Source organism: Bombina bombina, chromosome 6 (assembly GCF_027579735.1).
Source record: "Bombina bombina isolate aBomBom1 chromosome 6, aBomBom1.pri, whole genome shotgun sequence".
Taxonomy (NCBI): Eukaryota; Metazoa; Chordata; class Amphibia; order Anura; family Bombinatoridae; genus Bombina; species Bombina bombina.
The window spans coordinates 413,573,503-413,596,948 of record NC_069504.1 but is presented as its reverse complement, the minus strand read 5'-3'; the positions used below and the strand labels follow the sequence as shown (position 1 = coordinate 413,596,948).

Genomic DNA, 23,446 nt, shown 5'->3' with positions numbered 1-23,446 from the left:
AGCTTTCCTTAGATAAGATTCAAGTTTCCTATCTAAAGGGTCTTTAAAAGAAGTACTATCTTCCATAGGAATAGTAGTATGTTTAGCAAGAGTAGAAATAGCCCCATCAACTTTGAGGATCGTTTCCCAAAACTCCAATCTAACTGCTGGCAAAGAATACGATTTTTTAAACCTTGAAGGAGGAATAAAAGAAGTACCAGGCCTATTCCATTCCTTAGAAATCATATCAGAAATAGCATCAGGAAATGGAAAAACCTCTGGAGTAACCACAGGAGATTTATAAACAGAATTTAAACGTTTACTAGTTTTAATATCAAGAGGACTAGTTTCCTCAATATCCAATGTAATTAAAACTTCTTTTAACAAGGAACGAATATACTCCATTTTAAATAATTAAGTAGATTTGTCAGGGTCAATATCTGAGGAAGCATCTTCTGAATCAGATAGATCCTTGTCAGATGAGGATAATTCAGTATGTTATCGGTCATTAGAAATGTCAACAATTTTATGAGAAGTTTTAAAAGACCTTTTACGTTTATTAGAAGGCGGGATGGCAGACAAAGCCTTCTGAATCGCATCAGCAATAAAATCTTTTATATTCACAGGTATAGCCTGTACATTAGATGTTAAACAACAACAGACATAGTACTATTACTGATGGACACATTTTCTGCATGTAAAAGCTTATCATGACAATTATTACATACCACAGCTGGAGATATAATCTCCACAAATTTACAACAAATGCACTTAGCTTTGGTAGAACTGTTATCTGGCAGCAGGGTTCCAACAGTGGTTTCTGAGACAGGATTAGATTGAGACATCTTGCAAATGTAAGAGAAAAAACTACATATAAAGCAAAATTATCAATTTCCTTATATGGCAGTTTCAGGAATGGGAAAAAAATGCAAACAGAATAGCCCTCTAACATAGAAAAAGGCAAGAGGCACATAGGAATGAGGTTTTAAATAATAAAATTATTTGGCGGCAAGTATGATGCACAATGTAACTGAAATTTTTTTGGCGCTAATAACATCCAAAAATGACACTTGCGTCAATGACAATGCAACCTTGACCAAGGAACTCGGCGTCAACTAAGACGCCGGAAATGATGAATTTGCGTTATCAGACATAACTTGGCGCCAAAAAATTCTCGTGCCTAGAATGACGCAATAAACTTCGGCATTTTGCGCCCTTGCAAGCCTAATTTTGCCCGCAAAATATAAAGAGAAAACAGTCAATAGAAAAAAAAATATACCACAGGTAAGAAAAAATATTTTCCTAAATGTGCTTTTCCCAAATATGAAACTGACAGTCTGCAAAAGGAAATATACATAAACATGACTCATGGCAAATATAAGTACAATACATATATTTAGAACTTTATATTAATACATAAAGTTCCAAACCATAGCTGAGAGTGTCATAAATAATGAAAACATACTTACCAAAAGACACCCACCCACATATAGCAGATAGCCAAACCAGTACTGAAACAGTTATCAGTAGCGGTAATGGAATATGAGAGTATATCGTCGATCTGAATAAGGGAGGTAGGAGATGAATCTCTACAACTGATAACAGAGAACCTATGAAATAGATTTCCCGTGAGGAAAACCATTGCATTCAATAGGTGATACTCCCTTCACATCCCTCTGACATTCACTGTACTCTGAGAGGAATCGGGCTTCAAAATGCCGAGAAGCGCATATCAACGTAGAATCTAAGCACAGACTTACTTCACCACCTCCATAGGAGGCAAAGTTTGTAAAAACTGAATTGTGGGTGTGGTGAGAGGTGTATTTATAGGCATTTTGAGGTTTGGGAAACTTTGCCCCTCCTGGTAGGATTGTATATCCCATACGTCACTAGCTGATGGACTCTTGCCAATTACATGAAAGAAATAGCAATTCTTATATACCTAATGCATTATCTAGACCTCACCCTGTTGTACTATGCAAGCTGCAGAGAAAGCCTTAAAGCTCTTGTGGTGCAAGCTTGCACATGTGAGGATTATAGCCGCTAATTTAGAAGCAGCAGTCGCCTGCCATATGATAAATGGGGCTCTATAAATAAGTTGATAAAGGCAAGATATCCATTTATCAGTCTTTGAATAAAACACACATACACACAAACTGATAAACTAATAGGGGTACTGTGTGTAGTAGTAGTTTTGGTGTTAATGCCATAGCACACTTTGCAACCTCACTTGACATGATTAATACAATCTAAGTGTGTAACGGTAAAATCTTATGGATAGCTGTCAAAAGTTTGTCTATATAAACAAAGTGTCACTTATTGAATCACTAACAACTGTTATATAATGGGCTCTTGGAAAATGGCCCTTCTTCATTGCCTTTATTTCTTGTGAGCAGATGTCCAATGCTCATGAAGTAATCAGTTGTTAATAATATAAGTATAATATAAGTATAATAATTTACCTTTTTGCCTTTGGCTTTGTCTTTAATTATCACTTCCTCCTCTTTCTTGGCTGGAACTTCATCATCTTCCTCCTCCTCCTCAGGAAACTGGGGTGGACAGCCGTACAACTCCATTTCCCTTTTTAATTTATCTGCACAAGCCTAATAATTTGGTGCATGTTAACAGTTGAACTAGTGTGAAAATATATTTGCTATTTTTAGTTTATGTATAAAAAGAAAAAGAACGAAAAGTGTAAAAATGACTAATTCCTAGTAATGGTTCATTTTGAACAAATAGCTAATTTTATAATGTACAAAAAAATGCCAGTAACATTGAATGATCAGATACCTATGATTTACAGGACATTAATTTGGAAAAAACAGCAAAAAATAAATAAATAAAACAAAAGTTGTTTAAACCAATTTTGAAATTAATAGAAAACACAGTTTTTTTGCAACCAATCCCTTGGAACAAATTGCTACCTAGTAGAGAAAGTCAACTCTCACATTTCTATTTGTTGACAGGGTCACACTAGTACCAGTATGAAAAATGTGTTTTATGTGGGATAAAAACTAAAGCATTTAACAAAAAAAAAAACTTTAATATTTAACAAAAAAAAAAGAAAAAAAAAAAAACTTTATGCTTACCTGATAATTTTATTTCCATCGTGGGGAGGAGAGTCCATGGCTTCATTCATTACTTTTGGGAAATACAGAACCTGGCCACCAGGAGGAGGCAAAGACACCCCAGCCAAAGGCTTAAATACCTCCGACACTCCCCCAGTCATTCTGCCGAGGGAACAAGGAACAGTAGGAGAAATATCAGGGTATAAATGGTGCCAGAAGATAAATTAAATTTAGGTCCGCCCACTGGAGTTACAGGCGGGAGCCGTGGACTCTCCTCCTCACAATGGAAATAAAACTATCGGGTAAGCATAATTTATGTTTTCCATCTAAAGGGGAGGAGAGTCCACGGCTTCATTCTTACTTTAGGTAAACATATACCCAAGCTTAGAGGACAGTGAATAAAACCGGGAGGGTAAAAAGGCGGACCCTAATCTAAGGACACCAAAGCCAAAACGTCAAATTTGTAAAACTTTGTGAAAGTGTGTAAGGAGGACTAGGTAGCCGCCTTACAAATCTGGTCCATAGAGGCCTCATTCTTGAAGGCCCAAGATGAAGCCACAGCTCTAGTTGAATGAGCTGTAATCCTCTGAGGAGGCTTATGTCCGCAGTCTCATAGGCCAAGCAAACCAAGGGTCTCAACCAAAAAGACAAAGAAGTAGAAGAGACCCTCTGCCCCTTGCGCTTCCTGGAATACACCACAAAAAGAGATGTAGACTGTCTAATATCCTTTGTAGCCTAAAGATAGAACTTTAAGGTACAAACTACATCCAGATTATGAAGTAACCTCTCCTTAGAAGGAGGGTTAGAAAACAAAGAAGGGACAATTATGTCCTGATTGATGTTACGGTTAGACACCACTTTGGGAAGAAACCCCAAACTGGTTTGAAGAACAGCCTTATCCACATGAAAAACCAGATAAGGAGGCTTGAATCGCAAGGCAGCCAGCTCAGATACTCTGCGTGCTGATGCAATAGCCAACAGGAAGAAAACCTTACAGGACAGAATCTTAATGTCAATAGAATGCATATGCTCAAAAGGAACCGTCTGCAATACCTTAAGGACCAAGTTTAAGCTCTATGGGGGAGCAGACTGCCTAAAAACAGGCCTGATTCTAGTCATAGCCTGAACAAAAAATTGAATGTCAGGAAGCTCAGCGAGTCTCCTATGCAACAAGACTGAATGCCGAAATCTGTCCCTTTAAGGAACTGACGGCAAGACCCTTCTGCAAACCTTCTTGGAGAAAGGACAGAATTCTGGATACCTTCACCTTGTGCCAAGGATATCCATGCTTCTCACACCAGGACAAGTCCTCCACACTGGCTTCCTTTTCTGAACTAGTGTCAATCTCACACTCAGAAAAACCTCTCTTGGCTAAGACTAAGCTTTCAATCTCCACGCAGTCAGCCTCAGATAAACGAGATTTTGATGTTGAAAGGGACCCTGTTCCAGCAGATCCCTGCGACAGGGTAACCTCCATGGCGGAGAGATCCGCAAACCACGTGCTCCGCGGTCACGCTGGAGCAATCAGGATGGCCGAAGCTCGCTCCTGCTTGATGTGTGCCACTATACGGAGGTAGAAGTGGTAACGGTGGAAAAATGTAAGCTAGGCTGAATCCCCAAGGCACCACTAAGGCATCCATCAGCTCTGCCTGGGGATCCCTCAACCTCGATCCGTATCGGGGTAACTTGCAATTGAGTCTGGACGACATGAGATCTATCATGAGGCGTTCCCCATCTGAGACAAATCTCCACAAACACTTTGGGGTGAAGAGACCATTCCCCCGGATGGAAGGATTGCCTGCTGAGGAAGTCCGCCTCCCAGTGGTCCACACCAGGAATGTGGATTGCTGAGAGCAAGCAACTGTGGGACTCCGCCCACTCCAAAATTCAAGACACCTCCCTCATTGCTAGGGAGCTCCTCGTACCCCCCTGATGGTTGATGTAAGCCAACGAGGTAATGTTTTTGGTCTGGAATCTGATGAAGTTGAACGCCCCCAGAAGAGGCCACGCCCTCAGAGCATTGTAAATTGCTCAAAGTTCCAGAATATTTATCGGAAGGAGAGACTCCTCCCGGGTCCACTTTCCTTGTGCCATCCTAGCACCCCAAACAGCTCCCCAGGTCACAATCTCCTAGGATGGTCTCAAGAAGGATGTCCCCAGGGATAGATGCTCTGGACGGATCCACCAAGAGAGGGAGTCCCTGGTCTGAGCATCCATGGATATCCGCTGTGATAGATTTGAATGATCGCCATTCCACTGTCAACATGCACAATTGAAGAGGTCTGAGATGGAACCTGGCGAAAGGGATGACGTCTATGCTGGAAACCATGAGCCCGATCATCTCCATACACTGAGCAACCAAGGGGCTTGAGTAGGACTGAAGGGCAGGACAGGTGGACGCAATCTCCCTGCGCCATTGATCTGTCAGAAATATTTTCATGGACATATATTTTCATAGGACACTTATTATCGTGCCCAGGAACTCCACCCTATTGCTGGGAACCAGGGAACTCTTTCCTGAGTTGATCTTCCAACCGTGAGATTGGAGCAAGAACAGAAGAGCCCTCGAATGATCCTCTGCGAGGCTGAACGACTGCGCCTGGACTAGGATGTCGTCCAGATAGGGCACCCCAGCAATGCCCCTGGATCTGGCCACTGCAAGTAGCACCCCCAGAACCTTCGTGAAGACTCTCCCAGACCGAAAAGAAGGGCCACAAACTGGAAGTGTTGGTCTAGAAACGCAAATCTTAGGAACTTGAAGTGGTCCCTGTGAATTGTAACATGAAGGTAAGCATCCTTCAAGTCTATTGTTGTCATGAACTGCCCCTCTTGAACTAGGGGCAGAATAGATCTGATCGTTTCCATTTTGAACGATGGAACAGCCAGAAACTTGTTTAAACACTTTAGGTCCAGAATCTGGCGGAACATGCCCCCCTCCTTTGGAACCACAAAGAGATTTGAATAGTAGCTTAGACCCCTTTCTGCTTGGGGTACTGGTACGATAACACCTAAAGAGGAGAGTTCCCTCACACATTCTAGAAAGGCCTCTCTCTTTTCAGGTCTTGAAGACAGGTTTGACCAGAGAAATCTGAAACCTTTCCTGTAACCCTAAAAGACAACCTCCAGAACCAAAGGGTCCTGAATGTTCTGCAACCAGGCTTTGGAGAAGAGAGACAATCTGCCCCCTACTTGATCCGGAGACTGGTCGGGGCCGCCCCTTCATGCCGATTTTGTCTCAGTGGGCTTCTTGTTCTGCTTGGACTTGTTCCGAAACTGAGTAGACTTCCAAGATCCCTTGGACTGGTCCGCTTTCGAAGAGGGCTGCTGGCGCTGGGCCTTGTCCACACGAAAGGACAAAAAGTAGATCCTTTAGGCTTAGCCTTCTTATCCTGCGGTAGGAAAGCTCCCTTGCCTCCCGTAACCGTGGATATGATCGAATCCAATCCTGGACCGAACAGAATCTTTCCTTGAAAAGGCAGGGACAACAGCCTCGACTTAGAAGTCATGTCCGTACACCAAGACTTTAGCCACAGATCCCTGCGAGCTAAAAACTGAGAATCCTGAAACCTTTGCATTCAGGCGAATAATTTGCAGATTGGCGTCACAAATGAAAGAATTGGCGCCCTTCAATGCCTTAATCTTCGGTTCCGGAACCTCCAGAGTAGCAGGCACTTGCTTCAGCAAAAAGCGCAAATTCTCCATCTTAAACCTAAAGTCAGGCTCCTCCGCAGCCAGAGGATGAGATGACACGGACTCCGACCCAGAAGGAGCCCCCTCCGAAGAGTCGGAGTGGGCCTCGTCATCATATATATATACTCAGGTATTTCCATAGGCGTAGACAACCCCTGGGCTGGGCCGGGCCGCCATGATATCCCCTTTGCTTGCAGAATGTGGTAAAGCATGGATCACTTTCGATACAGCCATTTGCAGTTGATCCACAAAATCTGACGGCCATCGAATCCCTACCGCAGGAGTGGTTGGACCCTGGGGCACTGCATGTGCACTCGGAGATGAAAGCAGGGAACGCACCTCATGGGACGGAGAACCCTCAGATGAGGACGGCTCAGTAGTAGTAGGCATCCCTTTACTTTTAGATGTCGCAACTTTATCAAGGCATGTGGAACATAGTTGAGCAGGCTGATCTACAAGAACCTCCTCACAATAAACACAGGAATGAGACTTTGTGAAAGAGGGGGCACCCTCTAACGCGTCAGAGTCCTCCACAGCTTGCGCTTTTATTATGGACTAGATTTGTTTAATAAACAGGCACCTTTATATCTCCAATGGCCAGGGCATTCACCACCTCCTAGAACCCGGACTACAGAAACCGCTTCGTCTCCTGCGTCACTGATCAACAGAGGAAGTGGAGACGGCCACACCCGGTCACATGGGATGCCTCGCAAGACTACCCCTGCACTAGGTAGAAACGCACTAAAATTGGCCGAGCAAATACTCCCGAATCTTCGGCACTTCTCTGCCATCCTCCTGTGACGGAAGGCAAAGAATGACTGGGGGATGAGGGGAGTGGGGGAGGAATTTAAGCCTTTGGCTGGGGTGTCTTTGCCTCCTCCAGGTGGCCAGGTTCTTTATTTCCCAAAAGTAATGAATGAAGCCGTGGACTCTCCTCCCCTTTAGATGGAAAATGACTAATTAAAGGTTGTCAATAAACTGTAGAATATATGTTGTATCATACAAAGATGGCAGTTTTCCATGAACTTGAATTTTATTCAAAAGATAACAGTAATAAACCGCCACGTTACGGATATTAGTAATCTATTGCACCAAATAACATTAATCTTTTAATGTTTTTAATCTAAAAATTATAAACTCATTACTATTCTATACTTTTTTGTAAGTGATTTCGAAATAAACCTTGAAAACTGGGCAACAAAGAATTATTTACAACAACAAAAAACATATCAGCTAAAGGTAAAAAAAAAAAAAAACACATAAAAGAAAAATGACCTGCTCTAATTTATTATGTAATTTTTAGACTAACGACATCTCAGATGTGCAACTATTGCTGCTGATTGGATCAGCTGCAGTTTCTGCCTGGGACCATCAGTGCTCTGTGGGTACCGGTTAGTACCTCTACCGTGTTTAACCCTTTTGGGGGGTTAACACACAGTAGTGTAGGGTCGATAGTATTAAAAACAAATGCTCTAACAAATTAGAGCATGTCATTATTTTTACTAAACCCTTAAGTGGTTCCTACTAAGTTAGAAATTAAACAAGCTAATTTACATTCTAAAAGCAGTTGGAAGCTTATGAACCTACCTTGATGGGCATGCCAGTGCAATGTAGACCAAAGGGGAAGAGACAGGTTTTACCTTTTAGTCTTTGGTAGCCAACAGAAAACTAGAAAAATAAAACAACAATGATCTCTTTCAGCCATAATGTTAAAAATGATGGTGGTATCAATATTAAATCAATATTATTAAGATTCATTTGTTATAATATCAGCATGTTTGTCATAAAAATACTTTGGCAAAGTGTCTGTTACTAGTGGGAGAATATAGTCTGTTTCTTTAGTTCCATAGTTTTGGGTGCTAAGCACCAACAATCTATAGGCCTGTGTGCACCAGTTTGGTCTATCTCGCGTTATAAAAAACTCGGATCAAAAAAAGATTACAAATATATACCAAAATATTGGAAACCTAAAAGGACCACTAAACACAGTAGAATATCATTATCAATAAATGCATAATAAATAGACAAAGCATAAGCACTTTGTTTGAATTCCACACAAGTACATTTTTTTTTGGACAAATTTCAAGTTTAGTTTTATTTTCCTTCCCACTGCATCATGCGGCAGCCATCAGCCAATTACAAAATGCATATAGGTATATTCTGTGACTTCTAGCACATGCTCACTAGCGGCCGGTGCCTCAGAAAGTGTGTGCATAAACAGATTGCGCATATTTACATAAACTGGAGTGAATTGAAAAGTTGTTTCAAATTGTGTGCGCTGTCTGAATCAAAGTTTAATTTTTACTTTAGTGGCCTTTTGAATGTTTAAGAGTAGAGCTTCAACAGGAAAACATTTAATTAAAGGGACACTAAAGTCAAAATTAACTTTTATGATTCAGAAAGCGCATGCAGTTTTAAGACACTTTCCAATTTACTTCCATTATCAAATTTTACAGTCTTTTTAAATACACACGCTTTCTGGGGAACAAGATTCTACTGAGCATGTGCACAAGCTCAAAGGGTATACGTATAATAGTGCGTGATTGGCTGTCTGTTACATGATATTGGGGGCCAGAAAATGGGCGAAAAAAATACAATTTGTATGAAAAAAAAATCAAGTGATTATTTAAAATTTAGAGGTGTTAAATCAATTTTTCTTGTGCACATGCTAATTTTGCAATTCTACTGCATTGAGTGGTCCTTAAAATAAAACAAAATATCAACATTTTGTTATTTGCTTATTGTTAATTATAAAGCTGTGTTTATCAACACCTCTCCAACTTTATCTTGCTTTTATGTACAAATTTTGCTTTTCCCATGCTCACTAGAGAGCAGAGGCGTAACTAGAAACCACAGGGCCCAAGTGCAAGAATCTAAGAAGGGCCCCCCCATTTAACACAGAAAAAAAAATGTGAATCGGATTACATGTCTGCAAAAGGAGGTGTACCCTGTGCCCAGTCTGTGAGAAGGTCTAACCCCCTATTACTGTATATAGTAATACTGTTTAACCCACCAGTACTGTATATAGTGAGTAAGTGACACAGTCTGTAATCTGCCGGTGAGTTGGCTGGCCTGACCCTACCCGCCCCAGTACTTTATATAGTGACCACAGTAGTCTAGGACATGGTCCAGCCCCCCCCCCGTACTGTATATAGTGGTACTGTATAGTGACACTGTTTACCCCCCGCCCCCCCCCATGCTGTAGTAACAAGGTCTGTAATTCAGGGCTCAACAAATCCAGGAGCCTGGGAGCCACTGGCTCCTAGAATTTTACCCCTGGCTCCTAACTTTTTGGGTTATTCTCCATATATCTATGTACAAACCCAACTGTCTGGCTCCTAAAAATATACCTGGCTCCTAAATATTCTTACTGGCTCCTAATTTTTAAACAGATTTGTCAAGCACTGCTGTAATTTGCTGGTTCCACAAACATACATGCATAAATACACACACAGTCACATACATACACACACATACATAAACACCAATGGGTAAAACTGAAACACTAACCCCTGTAGTCAGAGACACTAGTGAAGCATCATGTCACACTCACATGATATCAGTGCAGGCAGTGGCAGGTCAACGTTTTTTTATTGTTTAAAAAAAAAATAATAATTGCGACCTCTGCACCCCTTGTAGTTTCGCCCCTGCTAGAGAGGGCCAAAAGCAATTTGCAGCCTCAAATCAAATAACTGGTTTAAGAGAGTTGTTGCATTCGGAAAATAGTACACATTTTGTTTTCGGCCCTCTCTAGGTAGCTTGGAACAACATGCAATTTTTATTGAAAGGCAAGAGTTGTTTATTAGCCCTAGCAAATTACTCAATCCCCCCCAAGCCATATACAACCTTCATTTTAAAATCCATAACTATATTTTTGCATAGCAGACTTGTTAAAGGGACAGTATACACCAATTTTCATATAACTGCAAGTAATAGACACTACTATAAAGAATAATATGCACAGATACTGATATAAAAATCCAGTATAAAACCGTTTAAAAACTTACATAGAAGCTTCCAGTTTAGCTCTGTTTAAAAGGTTACTGGAACACCCACTGAAAGTGGGAAATAGCAGACACTGCCCCTCCCCCTTCCTTTGCATATGAAAAGACCCTTTACACAAACAGAAGCAAGCTGGAGTAGGTATACGTCTGTATTCTCCTAATACTTTGGGAGTCTGAAAATCAGAGCAATGTTATTTAAAAATAAGCAAAACTATCCATTTAAAAAAATAAAAACAAACACTGTATGGGCTATATAAATGGATCATCTACAAAACATTTATGCAAAGAAAAATCTAGTGTATAATGTCCCTTTAACAATAGAAAATGGTAGAGCTGCATGAAAGTACATCTGTAAAAATATTTACTGGCACCACCATATAGTCACTTAGTCAACGGGGAAAAAAATACACAAATAGTCTGAACACCAATACTACATTTTTAAATGTTATTGCACTATGAAAACTTCCCTTTAAGACTCCAACTAGCCAAATAAAAACAAGTTCCCCACAAGAATTAAATAGACAAACTTGGACACTAAGGGAATAAATTACATTAGAGTGGAATTATAGGTAGAAAAAAAAAAAAAAAGAGGGGTTAGCTTTCAAATTAGTTTGTGACTACAGAACATAGGATGTTGCTGTATAAGATTCGAAAGTTATTCTGATTTTGCATAAATTTAAAAATTAGTGCAATTCTTACCTCACATTTAGAAAGAGAGAACGTGTGACCAAGGTGAAGCCGCCCATTCATGTATGGATACGGAAAGGTTACAAGGTATTTCCCTTTGCTATAATGTAAAAGGATAAATACGGTCACGAAGCAAATATGCAATTATTTAAAAAATAACACAACCCCAAGGAAAGGTGTAATCAAGAACAAAACTAACTATAACATTTTCCCAGCAGTAAATAAAATTCACTAAGATTTTAAAACATTTTTCAAAACCTTACCCTAAAGATCTGGGTTAAAAAGTTTTAAGGAGCGCCCAAGGAAGGCAGTGGTAAATATAACTGGCATATGTTAGAAAAAATGTTAATTAAAACATTACAATAAGTTAAAAAGTGAATCACAAAATAAAAGATAAATAAAAACCTTTGGATACATCCAAAAGAAAAAATTAAAAAATTAAAAATAGAAATAAAAGTAAAAATAGTGTGAGAAAACATAAATTATGCTTACCTGATAATTTTCTTTTCTTCAGATGGAAAGAGTCCACAGCTGCATTCATTATTTTTGGGAATTCAGAACCTGGCCACCAGGAGGAGGCAAAGACACCCTAGCCAAAGGCCCAAATACTTCTCCCACTTTCCTCATCCCCCAGTCATTCTGCCGAGGAACAAGGAACAGTAGAAGAAATATCAGGGTGAAAAGGTGCCAGAAGAATAAAAATAACAGACGCCCCACAGAAAAAAACACGGGCGGGGAGCTGTGGACTCTTTCCATCTGAAGAAAAGAAAATTATCAGGTAAGCATAATTTATGTTTTTCTTCATAAATGGAAAGTCCACAGCTGTATGCATTACTTTTGGGAAAACAATACCCAAGCTATAGAGGACACTGAATGCAAAGACGGGAGGGTACAAAAGGCGGCCCATTCTGAAGGCACCAGGCCTGCAAACCCTACCCAAAAAAAAAAAAAAAACCCACTTTGTTCGAAGCCGAGAAAACCTTGAAAAGGAAAGCCCAAGGACACTGACCCGCAGATAGTCCATAAGCCTAGTTAGAGACCGCAGAAATAGACTCGACTGAGCCAACATGCCTCCAGGAGACACCACCGCCCAGCAGACGGTCCCCAACACACCCCTTACTAGAGAAAAGGAGCAACACCAACAACTCCCAAAAAAAGGAGAAGACGTGAATAAAAATTAAGGATTACCGAAAGGCCCCTAAATAGGGAGCAACCAGTTCCAAAATAAAAAAATAAGGAACCCCGAGCCCAAGCCAAGCCCGCAGAGACCCAAACTGGTCTTAAGATCAAGGCAGGAAACGCCCAGACCCCGGAAGTACAGAAACCACAAGGTTAAAACCGGGAATCTGAAACCAAGAAGAAAACTTCTCCAAAATACAGTGCAACCGCACCCTGAAAGACAACTGAAGACAGAGTCTTCAGGACACAAGATGACTCAGAATACTGAAATATTCAGAGATCAAACACATGCAGAAAACCAAGATAAGCGAACACATGAGTCAACATCACACGCCATAGTCATACCAGGATGACTAATAGAACACTTGTAAGTAAGGAGAGCAGCTGAAAGATTACAAGCCTCAATCGTCAGACTGCTAAACATCGACTAAATAGTGGGCACATCACAGGATATCTAAAAGCCGCCAGACCTACTCAAATATCTGGAACATTGAGAAGCACAGAACCTCAAGGAGGCTCACCGAACCTCAAGTGACCCGAGGACGGATAATAGATTTTAGATACTGCTCCACACCGGGGCAAGACCAAGCGACAGGCAGGTCTGAAAACCAGGGGGACAGAAAGGACCCCAATTACCAAATTAACAACCCCTAGGGAAGGATGGAATGGAGAGGTCTCGGACCCCACAACAGAACTTGGATGCTAACCCAAGAACTCCTCCAAGAGGTACTCTCAAAGAGAACCACAAAAGGAGATGAACATAGCAAAATACAGTAGAACTCAATGAAGACTTAGCATACTGACAGTCTCAACATGGAGATTCCAAGCTCCCAAGATGGAACAGAACAATCCCCAGAGCAATAAACTGCTCACCCTTAAAGGATAAAAAACACCTGTCCCAACCTCCTGTACACAAGACAGGAGAACAACCCTTCAGAGAGAGGAACCCCCCTCTTAAGAAGGACAAACAAGCCCCCCCCCCCCAAAGGGAAGGGCACAAATAAAAACAGCACTCATGCTCACAAGACATGAGCCTGATTAAACCAAAAGCTGAATGAAAAACCATTTAGACGACCTGATGAACACATAAAGAACACCCCCCGGAGGGGAGTATACATTGTTCAAAGAAAAGGCAAGCCATAGGAATGTATCCGCAAGCACACAGAAAACCTGGCCAAGCTGCTAGCAGGCTCAACTAAATAGTCCTTAGCCCATAGCCTATTTTCCCTGGAAAAAAATGGATTGCCCCAGCCACAGAACCATAAGCTAACGGACATCCAGAAAAAGCCCAAACAAAACTAAAAGGCCCGAGCCCATGAATTGTTGAAAACAAACACCCTAGGGAACATGAATACCTTGTCTGAAAAATCAGACCTCCCAGTGGAATAACCGGACTAACCCGGAAACATGAACAAAACTCACTCATAAATCTTGACCCAAAAGGAAGAGAACCCCCTTACAGGAGTCCAACACCCCACAAAAGAGCTAGGGCACACAGAGGCGCGCCAAGACTCCGGAGAACCAAGGGAAAATATCAAGGACAAAGTCACCCGAAGAGTGAGTAGCACAAAGACTGGTTATGTACTCTGAGGAGATATGGAGACTAGATGACCACACCCAGGAAAAGAATGCAGGGCATCCCAAACTCCTGGTAGAGAAAGAAAAGCGAAGGTTGGGGAAGGAGACAACCCAGCCTTACGTCCCTGATAGGGAGACAACAAACTCCTGAAAGCAGGAAAAGCCACACGGCCCTCCTTAAAGAGAGTATAATCATTAGATGGCTCTTTCGGAAACCACAAAGCTACCTTGTATCACCCATAAGGTGGCCAAACCGCTAAGGGGAACGGACAAGTCCAGAATTCCCGACCCGAAGGAAGAGAACCTCAAAAGGAACAAGTCCAGGAAAAGGAATTTCCAAGGAGCCCCTGAAAGCAAGACTACCAGGAACCAGCGGCAAGGAGGCCCTAAGTCCTCCAAACTTCCAACCCAAGCGGGAAGGAAACACTCTAAGTCCTGATGAAATAACGGAAACAACCAAGTGTGTCGCAGCAGAACCTTACTGAGTCCCAGTCGACCAGCTAGAAAGGCTAGCAAGGACTAAACCAATCCTCCATGCCTTGCAGACCCTCAGGTCCTTTCAAATGCTTAGCTGAATTTGGAAAAACACAAATAATAATGTGAAACACTCGGTGCCCCAACCTGACCAGCCAGACAGAACAGGCGCCACGTGTCTGAAAAAGGTCACAAAACAGAAAGGTCCTAACCCACTCAGGACCAGCCTGAAACTCAGGGTCGATACTGTCAAGGCCGCAGATAGGCATCCCCAGAGATGGAGAATAAACATCTGACAAACTTAGGACTAACATGTCCTCACACCAACAAACTTCTATAGAAGTAACTGAGCGATCAAAAATCACGAGCGTCGATTCCAGAAGAATTACCAAAGGAAATACAAAAACATGAGCTCAAATAAAAAAAATCATCCTAACCGGATTAAAATAAAAATAACGCCCAAGAAGAACAGACACACCCGTGGGACCAGGATACTGTTCTCCCAGCTAAGGACTGGAAAGGATACTCAATAAACAAGGCTATAGAAAGATTACTTCATTCTCATATAGCTAATGCTGCAAGCCGCCCGAAGTAGAAGACTGAGAATTCCCACCTCCTTAAAGGATGGGATCCTCCAACAAAGACAGAATGTGTCTCAAAAGGACACGAAGGCGCACCAGTCAGTAACGAAAGGCACAGCATACCTTCGCCGGAGAAGAAGACGACCCTGAACCCGAAGGTTAACCCCCTGAAGCCTCAGGGACAGTCATTCCCTCGGAGAGCTGAGCAGGCCATCCCATGCCTGAAGAGACCCGGTCAACAGAACACGTACAATATTGCAAGCACACTTCTGACAGCTGCAGATGCGCCAGCGCCATATAATAATGGGCATGCGAAAACGTGGCATGACCTCTGGGGGGGGGGGGAGGGACAAGCCACCATCCAAAGAAGGATAAACAAAATCTGTGTTACCTGCATGTGTAGTAAGCGTTGGTGGTAGGGAACTCGCCACTCAGGGAACAGAACCCCCAGAGACGGATGGCTCAGCAGCCCCTTGATTCCCCGATCCCGAGGAATTGAGCACTCTAAGACGGCATTCTGAACATAACTGAAGGGCATGTATCACCCGAGCCAATTCGTATTCCTCACGAGAAAAAGATTCTGAATCAGAGACATTCATCACCACAATATCAGAATCTTCCATAACTGGGATACTGAATACAAAAAACAGACCAAATAATAAAACTGTAAACGGCACCTGACACCCACAATGGCTGGGGGCACTCACCACCTCCTAGGACCTAGACACCAGTGGACCAGAAATTTTCCGTTGCCACACTGTCAGGAATGCAGAAATGGAGAGTCAAAACGTGACCGCAACCGTGCAGTCCAAAAAGTGCACTCAATCGTAAAGGGCGCATCACTTCCAAAGGTCAATATGTTCAATAGCCAAGAGCCTAAGTAACACTACACATAAGCAGGTTAAATCACATAACAAACATGATTAAAAAAAAACCCTGTTCAATAAATCCCCTCAGAGGATATTAACCCTTGATTCCAAGATACAAAAGGAGCCTCACTGAGACCCTGAGTTATAGTTAGTCCCGCAAGGTGGTAGCCTCTCGGGTAAACATTTGTAATACAGACAATCATAACGAAAGTAAAATGAAACAATCTTACCAGAATCTACACCGTGGAACAGGAACACGGCCCTTCAAGTGTGACAGATATTAGCATTGCCTCTGCCATGGACTTGAGAGAAGAAAGCAGGCAGCGAAACTCGTCAACACCGATTGCTTGTGGAGCTGTTCATATGAGTCGGGATGGTTTCGCAGAAAGACTCTCCCTGCATCTCCGGAATCTAACTTTCATCCATGCTCTCACTGAGAGGCTGACAGGACTACTTAAAACAAGTCCCATGCCGAAGAGTACTACCCTCCATAAGAGACTATCAAAAACTTCTGACATCTCTGTCAACCTCCTGGGACGAAAGGCAAAGAATGACTGGGGGATGAGGGAAGTGGGAGAGGTATTTGGGCCTTTGGCTGGGGTGTCTTTACCTTCTCCTGGTGGCCAGGTTCTGAATTCCCAAAAGTAATGAATGCAGCTGTTGAATCTTTCAATTTATGAAGAAAAAGATCCTTAGTGGATAATCCACGTGAACCTGTGATATAGGTTCGCATAGATTTCCCACTATTTTTACTTTTATTTCTATTTTTACTTTTTTTTTTTTTCCACAATCACTAGTATTTTTTTCAACCGGACATATAACATCTAAATCAATCACCGCCAATTTGGGAACATATCAGCTTATTTCATATAAGACACTTTGAACTTAAGATACACGCTTATTTGGCCATATTAACATAGTCCTTGGAGGATCCGAGGACCCAATCCTTCTCCGTCGACTTTCTGAAACAGTTTTGCATTTTGTCAACTTATACTATGACTTGGTATGTAAGAAGTTAGTAACTTTATGTAAGAAGTCTGTTTTTAACCAGTTTTAGATACATGTATCCAAAGGTTTTTATTAATCTTATTTTGTGATTCACTTTTTATCGTATGGTAATTTTTATTTTTAATTTTTTAATTTTTATTTTTTTTGTTCAATCTTTTATTTATGTCAAGATTTAACATCACAATAAAGAAAATTAGAAAAATAAAAGGGAAATCAGACTTCCATAATCTCAGGATTACTTGCTTAGCACTACATATGGCTAGTTGAAGCGATGCATAGTGTTTAAAGGACAATTTAGGAATAACATGAAATAAGTATATTAAAAGGGACAGTCTACACCAGAATTTTTATTGTTTGAAAAGATAGATAATCCCTTTATTACCCATTCCCTAGTTTTGCATTACCAACAGTTATATAAATACACTTTTTACCTCTGTGATTACCTTGTATCTAAGCCTCTGCAAACTGCCCCCTTATTTCAGTCCTTTTGACAATTTTAGCCAATCAGAGCATGCTCACTGGAACTCCACGTGCGTGAGCACAGTGTAATCTATATGACATACGTGAACTAACACCCTTTAGTGGTGAAAAAACTGTCAAAATGCCCTGAGAGAAGAGGTGGCCTTCAAGGGCTTAGAAATCAGCTTATGAACCTCCTAGGTTTAGCTTTCAACTAAGAATACCAAGAGAACAAAGCAAAATTGGTGATAAAAGTAAATTGGAAAATTGTTTAAAATTACATTCTCTATCTGAATCAAGAAAGTTTATTTTGGACTAGACTGTCCCTTTAAGGGGTCAAGAGGTATGTCATAGTTTAGGAGTTTCTCATAGTATAATTGATGTCTTGCCAGAATTTCACGATTTTGGGGCATGTCCACCAAATGTGGTATGGTGTAACCTCTTCTGAAAATTTTCTCCAACATCGGTTAGATGTTTCTGGGAAAATATGTTTTAATCTATGAGGGATAAAGTACCATCTGAGAAGAAATTTATAATTGGTTTCCAGAATGGCAGAAGAGTGTGCTGATTGAGGTTTTTGGAAGATTGTGTACCATTCTTGTTCGGTGAAGGTGTATGGAAGTTCCCTGTGCCAGGATACAACCGTCGATGTGTGTATTTTTTCGGACAGTGTTATGAGAAGCGGGTAGAGCTGGGAAATGGTGTGCGGGGGGGAGGAATCAAGAGTGCAGAGTTTTTCTAGAGGTGTACAATCTCTTAGAATCAAGTGTTTGATTGTGTGCGCGTGTAAAGAAAGTGTTTAAGTTGAAGGTGGGTGAACCAGTGGGTGAATTGGGCAATGATGAGGCTTTCCAGGTGTTTCTTAGGTATTAATTTACCAGCATCCAACAATGTGTACAGAGGTAGTAGGTTATCTATTGAATTAGGGGTTACAGATACTCCTATTGGAAAGTCTGGGTTAGATAATGCAGTTGTCAATGGAGAGGGGATAGTGGAGAGGTTCTGATTCGTGTGTAGCACACGTGACCATACTGCAAATGTTTCTTTTATAATGGGGTATTTTTTAATGAGAGGTGGTTGATTAACTTTAGGTTGCCAGCAGTATGCGCCAAGTTGGGATGTTTTTGTGACATCATGCTCTAAAATTATCCACATTTTGTCGCGCTTTTGGGAAAGTGTAATCCAATCCACAATCTCCCTCAAAAATATGGCTGATCGATATTTGGTTATATCCGGGACACCAGAACCTCCAGATTTCTTCGGGAGATAAAGGGTGTATTTAGCGATTCTGGGTTCACCACTGCTTGTAAGTCTAGGGAGATATGTCTCTGGCAGTGGTAATGGAAGAGATAGAGGAATTTTTAGAGAATGGTAATTTTGGTTACCCCAATTCTACCTATCAAAGATATTTTTTTGTGTAGCCATGTCCATGTGTCTTTTGTGAGGGTGGCAAGGAGGGCTTCATAGTTTAATTCAATAAACAGCTGGGGGTTTATAGAGAGGTGGGCGCCTAGGTATTTTAGGGAGTTGTGTTGTATTAGGTATGGAGATTGTTGTTGCAGCAAGTAAATATCTGTGTCCCTTAAATTGATGGGGAGGATTTCTGATTTATGCTGGTTGACCAAGTAGTTTGAACAAGAGCCAAAATCCTCAAGTGATCTCTGAGCCGCAGAGAGAGAAGTGGTCGGGGAAGTAAATGTTAACAGTAAGTCGTCCGCATATAGTGCTAGTTTGTGATGAGTAGAGTTTTTAGTGAGTTCATGTATGTCGGCATTGTCACGTAATACTGTAGCCAGTGTTTCCATTGATAATATAAACAGTAAGGGGGACAACAGGCAACCCTGCCATTTGATATTTGGAAAGGGGTGGATAGGATGCCGTTCACTCTGATTTTAGCTGTCGGTATGGTATAAAGAGAGAAAATTCTATGAATAAAACTATCAGGAAAGCCAAATTTTTTAGGGTAAGTTTTAGAAGAGTCCAGTCTAGTCTGTCGAATGCTTTTTCAGCGTCCGTTGACAGAAGAATGAGAGGGAGGTTGTGTTCTAAGGCATATTGCATTAAGTTGAGAACCTTCAGTGTTATCTTTAGCCTCTCTCTGCGGCACAAAGCCCACCTGATCTGGGTGTATAAGTAGGGGGAGTATTTTATTTATTCTAGCGGCCAATATTTACGCATATATCTTGATATCAATATTTAGGAGGGAGATTGGGCGGTAGTTTGAGGGGACCGTATGATATTTATATGGTTTTGGTATTACACACCACACTATTACAGTTACTATTGCTTCTAGCATAGAAGAGGGTAGTCCGTTTTCCTCGTCAATATGGTTAAAGACCGACAGCAGGTAAGGTTTTAAGATGTGTTTAAATATTATATACTAAGAGCCTGTGAGGCCATCGGGACCGGAACTCTTCCCCTGTTTTAAGGAGTAAATCGCAACTTCAATTTCCTCTGCGGTTATTGGCGCAGTAAGAGGGTCTAAACTGTCTCGTGGGATAGTTGGAAGGGATATCGATTCTAAATACTGATAGCATCTTTATAGGTGGTCTTTAACGTTTCTGTTAGGAGTTGGATTATAGAGTTTGGAGTAGTAATTCTTAAAAATCTCCGCTATGCTCTAGGATTCTACAGTTGGTTCATTAGGGGGATCTTGGAGTTTAGTAATGAAGTGGGTAGATTGTTTGGATTTTAAGGGCTCTCGCTAACAGTTTGCCTGGTTTAGGTAATAAATGTTTTAAATTACATTTTTCCTAACATATGCCAGTCATATTTACCATTGCCTTCCCGGGCACTCCTTAAACTCTGCACTTTCTATCTAGGTTAGCTAGGATACCTACATTTTTAGGAGCTATAGTGGTTTAACACCTTAGCGCTGAATCTTCATTTCCTTTTGTAACATGTATCCTAAAGATCTGACCCACAAAAGGGATAAGTACCTTTTTTGAAATGTAGTGAATAAGCACCATATTGTTACAAGAATTGGAACAATGATTTTTGTTTTTTTACTGATTCTAGTTCACTAACCTGTTTTGATTCTGAGGGTCTGAGGCATTAACTTCAAATATTTTCTGGGCCTCCCATTTTGCTTGGATTTCTTTTTCAATTTTCTTAAGGAAGTCAACCTTAGCTGTTCCTTTTCGTTCCTTTGTCAACAGAATTAACAAAAAGATATTTATTAATAACTTCAAGTAGCAAGGGAAGTGGTTACACTTATTCATGTTTATCAACACTCAATATAACCAGGTTACAGCAGAAATCAATAAGTATGCCCCCAATGATTATGGACTTGTGACTGGCATTTAAAAAACGGGCATCCGTTCCTGATTTCTATCTACGTGAGCTGCTTTCCCCAATCACAGACTCATATCTAAATATGAGATTGTGAACACTCACACATGCTCAGATAAGCATGGTGGCACCATCGATGATGTCAGCATCATGACGAGAATGTGCCCTGAAGGGAAAGTGTGCACATAAAAAGCCTTAAGTGTGCACACTTTTCTCCAGAGCATATACGATTAGATAGAGGATAAAACCCATGCAATTAAAGATGTGCCTCAGGTTTGTATTTATGTGACAGATCACTCTCCCACCTGGAGCAAGTATCCTGCATGTGTCTAATTTACAATAAGCAAAGTAATCATAAATAACAGTTTAACACCCAAACAATAAGGTGTAAATGTCAATGTCTCATTGTTTAAATTCACACTACAGTGCCTTATTTCCCCTTTGTTATGATGCCAATGTGCCTGCTTCTGCCCTCTTTGATGTAAAATTTTGACCTCTGGCTCTTTGAAATGTCCTATTAGGAGCTGATACAGAAAGTATTTTATATATATTCTTATATTGGTTTGGGCACAAAGAAACATTATCCATATACATAATATTTATCAATAGCAAAAAGTGCATGCAAGTTGAAAGGGAACAGCTCCAGCTTTACTGCCCATACAACGGAGCTGTTAATTGCCATTTTGTGATTGGCTGCCAAAAGCTGTCAATTCCCAAGTGAGAAATCCTCCTCAAGACAGGGGTGGTACGTCTACAGCGATAATATGTTAGCAGCTATTTCTATGTAAGCTTTCTAGTAATTTTTAATTCATATATTTTAAATGAGTGTGTCAGATCTTTATGCTCTGGTAGCCTTTTTTAAGTTTACATTTTTACACACATTGAGTGATCCTTTAAACAAGTGAAAATCTCAAGAGTAACAGCTACTTATAATTACCTGAAATTTTAAAGTACAGCTCTAAATGCAACCATAGCAATTTAATGTACATGACTTTCTTAAAGGGACATAAAACCCAAAAAATGTTTTCATGATTTTGAAGGAGCATGCAATTTTAAACAACTTTCTAATTTACTTTTATTATCTATCTTGCTTCGTTCTCGATATACTTTGCTGAAAAGCATATCTAGATAGGCTCAGTAGCTGCTGATTGGTTGCTGCACATAGATGCCTCGTGTGATTGGCTCACCCATGTGCATTGCAATTTCTTCAACAACGGATATCTAAAGAATGAAGCAAATTAGATAATAGAAGTAAAATGGAATGTTTATAATTGTATTCTCTACTTCAATCATGAAAGAAAATTTTGGGGTTTAGTGTCCCTTTAAAGCAGTAAAATGGTTACATAAATTCATTTAAATGCATTAAAATTGGGATGTTTTTAAAATATCTATTTTAAAGGCCATCATAGTAAAAAATGGCCAGAGAATGTAATTTTTACGATCCTGCTACACAATTTCACTTTCACCCTTCTCTAGAGAATATGGAACACATGCACGCATTTTATTAGGGCCCTAAATTCCTCATGTATTTGTTTGTAAAATGTTGTCTTGTCTCTTACAAGTATCGTATCATTGTTTTACTTACATGTACAGCGCTGCAGAATAAGTTGTCCCTTTATAAATAAAGTATAATAATAATTATAATATTTTGTATATTTTTAGCTAGAAATCCAGGCTACATTCCAGGCAATCCTAAACTGCATTCTATTACACCGAGGTAAGTCTGTTTCATTTGCATCTAGAATTGTCAAGGAGAGCAAAAACTGAAGGCAGGTTTACTAAAGAGTAACTACAAAGCATTTGTAGTTCTCTAAATGCCTTGTTGAGCATGTTGCGTTATGTTTATTACTAGAAATATGGCTTTGTTACATAAAATTAAAAAAAGGCATATTTAATACATTTTTAGTCCTTATCAGTAAGCAATGAAAGCCACATACAGAGAAAAACTGTAATAGTATGGTTGTAATGGACGTAAGAATCTTACCTACTTAGGCAGTTTTAAACACATTGGCTCCATGTACTAAGCAGCGAACGCTGCTTTAGAGCCCTTGAGGTGCAAGCCCTTGCAGTGTATACATATATACAGTACTGTGCAAAAATATTAGGCAGGTGTGAAACAATGCTGTAAAGTAAGAATACTTTTTAAAAAAAAAAATATGTTAATAGTTTATTTTTATCAATTAACAAAATGCAATGAGCGAACAGAAGAAAAATATAAATCAAATCAATATTTGGTGTGACCACCCTTTGCCTTCAAAGCAGCATTAATTCTTCTAGGTACACTTGCATTCAGTTTAAGGAACTAGGCAGGTAGGATGTTCCAGATATCTTGGAGAACTAACCACAGTTCTATTATGGATTTAGGCAGCCTCAGTTGCTTGTCTCTTTATGTAATCCCAGACAGACTTGATGATGTTGAGATCAGGTGGGGGTCATACCACCACTTCCAGAGCTCCTTGTTCTTCTTTACACTGAAGATAGTGCTTATTGACTTTGGCTGTATGTTTGGGTCGTCATGCTGCAGAATAAATTTGGGGGGGAATAATAGGTAAATAGACTTGGTATTGGAAAAACCAGTG

General features: G+C 40.5%; 1 protein-coding gene across 1 annotated transcript in view; it reads right to left on the bottom strand.

The window, feature by feature from the left end:
* The window catches only part of LARS1 (leucyl-tRNA synthetase 1), a 321,337-nt gene that overhangs the window by 282,939 nt on the left and 14,952 nt on the right, over window positions 1–23,446 (bottom strand). Inside the window, exons 2-5 of the mRNA XM_053719280.1 lie at window positions 20,604–20,722; window positions 11,441–11,528; window positions 8,325–8,405; window positions 2,442–2,582 (exon numbers count right to left, since the gene is read on the bottom strand). Coding sequence (XP_053575255.1) covers window positions 2,442–2,582; window positions 8,325–8,405; window positions 11,441–11,528; window positions 20,604–20,722 — 429 coding nt within the window. The remainder of the gene's footprint in view (window positions 1–2,441; window positions 2,583–8,324; window positions 8,406–11,440; window positions 11,529–20,603; window positions 20,723–23,446) is intronic.